Source organism: Montipora foliosa, chromosome 2 (genome assembly GCF_036669935.1).
Source record: "Montipora foliosa isolate CH-2021 chromosome 2, ASM3666993v2, whole genome shotgun sequence".
In the NCBI taxonomy this organism is placed as follows: Eukaryota; Metazoa; Cnidaria; class Anthozoa; order Scleractinia; family Acroporidae; genus Montipora; species Montipora foliosa.
The window spans coordinates 21,021,787-21,029,286 of NC_090870.1; the positions used below are offsets into that span (position 1 = coordinate 21,021,787).

The window sequence follows — 7,500 nt, forward strand, 5'->3', positions numbered from 1 at the left end:
AAATACTGAACATATAAATCATGAATATACCCAGTCTCAAATGTTGTTTTATCTAGTATTATAGTATTGTTTCTTTAGATTCTTGATTGACGTTATTTTAAGAATTGTCAAATCCCCGCCCGTTGCCCGCACTACCTTCCCCCCCCCTTCCTTCCTGGCGGGATTTACATTGATAGGTGCATAAGAAAATATTACACCACAGCGAGTTAAACAGCGATGAATTGTAGGTGACAATAAGTGAAACACTTACGAAATGCTAATGAGTAGTTTTTAATATTGGAATGTGGACTCACACTTTGCAAGCCGAGGAACTTAAAGTAGTCGGGAAATTATTACAGTAACGGGAAATATTTTTAGACAACGTTCTCGTAGCCGTCTTCGTCGTCCTTGCTTAAGGTCTCTATTGAAACACAGGAAGTAAATGATAGTTGTGAAAATAGGGGAAGCAGTAGCAAAGAAGAGGGTTTGTAATTGCGAATGTAAAATTCGTTGAAAACTCGTAAATCCACCGGATCGTTTTCTTGAGTTGGTGTTTTGACTTGGAATTGTCCTCTAACACTTTAAGATGTTTCCTAAGCGAGGAGAATGGCATTAGTGTATTGCTTCCGATGAGGAATTGTTTACGTTTGTTGCATGTGATCTGGTGAAGATGTTTGTTCTTAAGTAAATTAGAGGCTAGGATCTGGTGCATTGACGTTCGGTGCTGAAGTTGAAGAGTGCTTGTCTTAGTTTGTGGGATTTGTGGGCGGCGCGTCCTGGTAGGTCTTTGCGGAAGATTTGTAGTCGAGTTGTTCTGAGATGACAGGGCTCTTTACATATGACCATTCTTCGCTGGGGATGTCGAGGGTCGCGCACCAGACGATTCTTTCGCGTCAAAGGATACCAAGAAAGTATCATAGTCGAAACCAAGAAACCGAATAAACAGCGAGGCCTCAACATACCGTAGATCGGCGAAAGCTAGGACTGAAGTTCTCAAAAGCAGTTAAAGGCCTCATTCGAACAGTTTTTTTCTTTTATTATTCATCTAAAATATGCTGCTAAAGGACAACATCAAAGGTCTAATGAAGGTAATTTTCCATGAGATTAACAGAAGCCTTTTATAGTCAAAATAGACGACACGCTCCCTCCTCCCACTTCACCCACCGTGGCTCGTGCTCGTGTTTGTTGAGAACCTTATCACAATTACTATTTTATTTTTCTAAAAAATTCATTAGTACTTGTTGTGCGTTTCAGTGTGGATGCCGTCGTAGGAAGGTATAAACATGAACATATTATTGAGGGACTTTCTTTGAAGGAGCCTGTTTCAAGGGTAAGATAAGCTTAGCACCGTGGCAGACTCAGTCCATCTTGACTCTAAGTCGTCGCGTTTTCACGTATATTAGGTCAAAGTGCTTATTTTTATATACACGATTTATTGAAGTAGCGGCATAATATTCTTGTGACACCAGATTACGAGCTCACTTGTCCTTACCCACAAAGGCCAAATTCAGTTCACGTCTCGCTCCGTATGAAAGGAGATTTCATTTGCTAAAGACAATGAGCATCCATGTTATTATGATTTAAGATTTGTAAACTATCTGTAAGCCCGCAGGATTTCTTAGTGTTTCCAGCCTGCCTATATCCCCATCTCATGTCTTGTGCTTTCAAACTCATGTTCCGAAACAGTGATGGTTTGATTGCAGGCTCAAGACTGGGATCTCCCTCATCGACCCATGACCCCAAGCAGAATATTGGACCAAGAAAATGGTTCATCGTTTATGTTCAGGTCGGGAGCACTTGGACCTGTTATTCTGAACAGGAGACAACAGGCCTTTAAGAGGGGCTATTTAGTGAAAAAAGGTGATTGTTATGCGGTATCTCTTTGATTGCTTTGCCTTCACGTTCAACACATCGATTTGGGTTTTTACGTTTTATCATGTGTCATAAACAGTTTTAGTTAGATACCATTCGTTTTAAATGGTTTACAGTGTAGTCTGGAACAATGCTCTTTTTTGAAAGCAATAGATAAGGGTGAGTAACTGTTGGACGCAGACAAAAAACTAGCGAACGGAGCGGAAGACTGCAAAAGAAAAAAGGTGTTTCGCCCCGTTCCTTTCTCACTCTTCCCAGGTCCTCCCTCTCCTTTTTGTGTCAAGTTTCATAAGTTATTCGTTTTATTCCTCGATGAAGAGCTAACAAGGTCAAGCTAAAAAGACCATTGAGGAACATGACACATTTCAAAGACTAAATTTTTGACAAGTGTTTAGTTAACTACGAATTCGAATTAGCAAACAATAAACAAATTGAAGCAATCAAAAACAAAGGGGTGTGTTTTCTGCGAGTGTGGATTAGGTTATTGCCGTTAAAGGAACTATGTCACGTTATTTTATGGTGTTTAGAGTGAAGAGCTAATAAGGTCAGGCTAAAAAGACCATTGAAGAACATGACACGTTTCAGAGACTAAATGTTTGACAAGTTTTCTGTTAACTACGAATTCGAATTAGCAAAAAATAAGCAAGTTGAAGCTATCAAAAACAAAGGGGTGTGTTTTTTGTGAGTATGGATTAGGTTACTGTTGTTAAAGGCACTACTGGTATGTTTAAGATGTGAATAGGAAATCGTTAATTAATCATGAGTTTAAAACGAGAAAATGGTAATGTGGAATTCCTTTCCTGATAAAATTATCATTATATCACAAACAAGATGATTCTGAGCTAAAACGACCTTTATCCAGGCGTCTCAATCTTGTCCATTTGTGTCCATCCATGCTTCTCTTTCCTTTTGCTGTATTTCTTTTGTGTTGTTCAACAGTTTTAAGCGGTTATAGCAATGTTTCGTTTTACTCTTTGGGCATTGTGATGGTCGTGAAATTACATCATTTTGCGTGACGTAGCCCCTTTAATGTAGATATTTCGGGGCTGTTTACCGAAGAAGACAAAGTCCAAATTATCCCAGCGGCTTTTCCCAGTTTTCAATATTTGGAATTGTTGTAACTGAGTTTTCCTTATGTTTGCCTTTTCCTTTCTCATCTTTTTGCCGAGGACACCGAAACAAATGGAAAAGAATGTTCTTTGTTCTGGATGGCTTGGAACAACATTTGTACTTCTTTGAAAATGAAAAGGTTAAGTATGCATCTTAATTCCATAATAATAATAATAATAATAATAATAATAATAATAATAATAATAAGAAGAAGAAGAAGAAGAAGAAGAAGAAGAAGAAGAAGAAGAATTATAGTAGTAATAATAATAATAATAATATATTATATTACTGGAAGGTATTATTATTACTATTATCATCATTATTATATATAGTCCGCAATAACGTGGGAAGTGGTTGCTCAATCTCTCGAGCCGATGGCTAAAAAAAGGTAACAAAAATCCAGCAAAGATGTAAATGAAATAATATATTAAAAATACCTAATCTATGAAGAACGGGAGTGGCATGCACAACCTTTAAATACTAAATTACTTCATACATTTTCGAAACTGTATAATAGACTTAGCAAATTATTTCGATAATGTGGAACCATATAGGAAATCGAGTTAAGTTAAAACCTGTTATTATACACTACTTGTTCGAGGTTAAAACCACTACCCCTTACATTGTTCTTAGTAACTTTCGGTTTGAAAAGACTTCAAGTATATGATAGGGATGGCTAATTTAAAGACTTATAGACTAAAGATAAAGAAAATGTACAACGCCTATTCTCTAGTGAATGCGTTGCGTACAAGCTAAATCAAGTAACTCACTATAACTCCTGTTGTGACCAGCATTCAAGATTGTTCAGTTTCAAACTATACCCATTTGCTAACTCCATGTTGTAGTTTGTGAAACGTTTTTTAGCGGCTTAAACACCTTGTACATTTGCAACAAACTTTTTACACGCCTGACGCCCTGTTTGAAATTCTCACAGGAACCATAAACTCATTTGTATTAGATATAACGTATCGTCGTTATCCGTATTTTTTTTATTCTTTCCTCTTGCCAGTAAGTTCAGTCCAGCTGAGCATAAAATTGTTTTTCAAGCTGGAATGCACCAGTTCCAAGTTTCTCACTCTCTCTCTCTTTCTGATCTACAGAGAACAAAACCAAAAGGAATGATGGATCTTAGCTTTTCAATGGTTTACGAGGTCCACCAGAGCTTTTTTGGAAGGTGAGATTGAATTAGGTAAATGATGAGAAAAGAGGTAGCGACATCGAATTTAAAGGACGGCAAAAGGCCCTTCCCATTCTCTCAAGCCAACTATACCGCCAGCTACGCAGGCTAAGGAATAAGAAGCGCCTGCGATGCATGATCCTTGATAGCAACTCTTCTATGGCGGGTTGGTTTTCTGACAGAATTGTCAAAGGGCGGGTTTCATGTCTCTGCGTATGGGTAAACTGTCACGTCAGCCCCTTTAATTCCATTGTTATTGAAACAATCGAAAGCACTGAAGCAGGAAACGGAAGCAATGCCATAGAAGTGGAATTACTTTTGCCATCAATTCGTTTGCGTTATGACAACTCGTGCGTAGAATAAAATAATAATAAATAATAATAATTGTCTCGCTAATGGCCGTCGCAAGTACAGCAACAACGCAGCTCAGCAATGCTTTCACCACTGCGCCATCCCTTCTCACCCAGCCCTTACAATAAATTCTACAGTCAAAACGAAATTTGGTATTTATTGTGTCTAAAACCGAAGTATCTTCTACCAAATTTGGGCCTCAGTCATTCGTTGTATTTGTTTAATATTCTCTGTGATTAATGAACATTCATCTGGTTCAGTAAGAAACCCAATCTCGACCCCAGAGTTCTTCTCTTGAGTGAGGCAAAGAAGAGCTCTGGGGAACCCTGAAACAGAGTGTCTTCTCATTGGTTTTCGTGAAGAACAATCAAAAGCGTCTCTAATTGGTGCATTCATGTTAGCACGAGGAGTGAACAGGCGCCGTAAGGTTCAAATAGCCCATTTTTTGGCAATAAGAACCCTACGGCGTATGTTCTGCTGCATAGAGTTTCGCGGAGCCTTGGGTCGATCCGAGGCTCTGGTGACGAGAATGTAAAAAAATCGTAAAGGTTACTACTGCTAGCGCCAAACCGTGGTCGTGAAACTGTTTTTGTAATAAACTGAAACTGTTTTTGTAATAGTCGAATAATAAAGTTGAAGGAAAGTACCTCGGCAGATTTCACTCATCTTCAAATTATTACTTATTTATCTTCAATAGACTCAGTTATTTTAATTGTGATCTTTCTTTGTTAGGCCAAACTGTTTTCAGGTGGTGGTGCGAGCATTTAACGAGTCGCGTATGTTCTATCTTTGTGCGGACACCCAGGATCTCGCAAATGTAAGGCATGATAATTCTTTGCTTGCTTTTGTGAAATATTTTGGCCTGATACACGAGAAACAACAGCTTTCCGTCGACATATAGATTTTCGCCTTTACGCTAGGTCCGTATCTTACTAGCACATTCTATATTTATGGTTTTTATTTCGCGACTTTAAGTAGCTAAATAAGAAATCAAGGGGTCTCTCTTACAAGCACGAAGATGGAATAATAAAAGCCCACTTTCAATATATTTAAATTCAGTCCTAAACGAAAGGCATCATTTCGAGGCTCTGGGGAATAAATATAAGGATTTGTGTGAGTTCATTCCGCTGAGCCTCAAGATGATGCCTTTTGTTTAGGACTGAATTTTAATATATCGAAGTTGGTCTATTATCAACTTTTCACTAAAGTGGAGGTGGCTAGTGGTGCATATTCACCATGCCGCGAAGCAGCATTAAAAGACTGACAAAGGAGCCGTAAATTCTTTAATGTCGCTCTGAAAGAAAGAAAGAAAGAAAGAAAGAGCCCCAATTTAGGAGTCTGTAGACTGTTTCTATGGTGATTGAAACCAAGGTTGAGATTGGTTGATTTAAACTACACCTTTAAATGTGATTGGTTGATTTAAACTGAACATTTTTCTTTGATCTTTGGCAAAAGGCAAATTTGTGCTTTTTGTTTGTCGTTTGGCGTAAACGCTAAACTAATTCCGCAAAAAATACTGAAATAATTGCGGCTTTTTTCTAGAGTAAAACTCTTCGTTGGAAGAACTATTAATGCGAGATTTTTTCCGACAGTTAAGAACATTTTAATCTTTCAAAACGTTTGCATGTGAACATTCTCTGTTCTTCACATACTTTTCAGGAATGGATGGACGCCATCACAAAGTTTTGCGGCAAAGTACAGAATACTGGTAGCGGATGCGCCAATGAGAGAGACGTCAAACAACTTAGAAGTTTGGAAGTTAATGTTATTGAGGCTCACAGTGCAACGAAAGTTTCTCATCCTTATTGTATTATTTCACTCAATGAAGTCAAGACCTGCCGAACAAAAACGCAAGAGTGCCATTCACCTATATGGAATGAAGAGTTTAAATTTAAGTAAGTTTCGGGCGGTTCAATCGTATTAGTCTTAACGATCTGTGAATGTATTTAGCAAGAAGCGGTAAAAACCTTTCCTGCTTCTTGTGTGCAAGGTGTCCCGAAATCCTGGTGCGATTGTCCTTTGTCTTTTCATTGCCTATAAACGCTCTGTTCGAGTGAAATCTCTCTCTCCATTAGAAAGTTTATCGAGTAATGACGTTTTCGGTCACAGAGCGTCACGTATCAGTTTTAGCTGATAAATTCAAAATACCGTAGTTTTCATAAAAGGGACCTTTTGCGGTCGATCCAAAGGCTATTCAGCCGTGTTGAAGTGTAAAGCTTAAAAAACCGCTTTGCGACCAGTTTCTTGCAAACTGGTTCTTGGCCTTGCGGTGGAAACAATTTGATGACGACTAATCGATGCATATGTACCAGCCAAAAAAGTTATCCTGTGACCTGGGTTTGCGTTCTGACTTGAAAAGGTCTAGTGATTTGCCTCGGTATCTAGACGGAGATTCATAAAGCCATCTTGACTTACAACATGTTAGGATTTTATAGACTTACTGTTTTTTCCTTTTATGCTGTTGTCCCTGACTTTCACTGTTTTTGTTCACTTCCTTGCAGTGACCTACCTTCTGATGTTTCTTACTACACAGTGGACCTTTACAATCGCAACAAGCGCTCCAAAGATGTCTTGATTGGTAGGAAAATCGTAACTTATTCATTTTGCCATATCGCACCCACATTTCACCGACATATAGTGAACATTTTCAACAGGTTTTTCAGGCTTGCTCCCAGTTAAGTCGTGTATTATTGTTCATGTCGGGATTATTGCTTTCAGCAGTTAAATTTGTGGAAGAAAAGATGAAATAATACACCATGAAGCCTTTTTGGCAGAATTATTAAAAAGGCCGCGATTTTAAATGGTTTCCAAAGAGTCTTCTCAATTTTGAAGTACTTTTGCGGTGTTTCGCAAGAACTTATTATAATCCAATCTTTGTAGCTATCTTTACAGAATAACCTTGGATGAAAAGGACTCGCGATATACTCTTGCCTTCCTACTCTTTCTCGAACCCCCACCTTATGTCTTTACGTCATGTCGAAATACAAATAACGTATCGATGATTCGTACTT

General features: G+C 38.3%; 1 protein-coding gene across 1 annotated transcript in view; it reads left to right on the plus strand.

Moving 5' to 3' along the window:
- The window catches only part of LOC137992651 (ras GTPase-activating protein 1-like), a 45,168-nt gene that overhangs the window by 15,508 nt on the left and 22,160 nt on the right, over positions 1-7,500 (plus strand). The window contains exons 8-14 of the mRNA XM_068838115.1: positions 1,234-1,309; positions 1,683-1,839; positions 3,021-3,100; positions 4,062-4,135; positions 5,222-5,306; positions 6,149-6,384; positions 6,991-7,067. Of these exons, the coding sequence (XP_068694216.1) occupies positions 1,234-1,309; positions 1,683-1,839; positions 3,021-3,100; positions 4,062-4,135; positions 5,222-5,306; positions 6,149-6,384; positions 6,991-7,067 (785 nt within the window). The remainder of the gene's footprint in view (positions 1-1,233; positions 1,310-1,682; positions 1,840-3,020; positions 3,101-4,061; positions 4,136-5,221; positions 5,307-6,148; positions 6,385-6,990; positions 7,068-7,500) is intronic.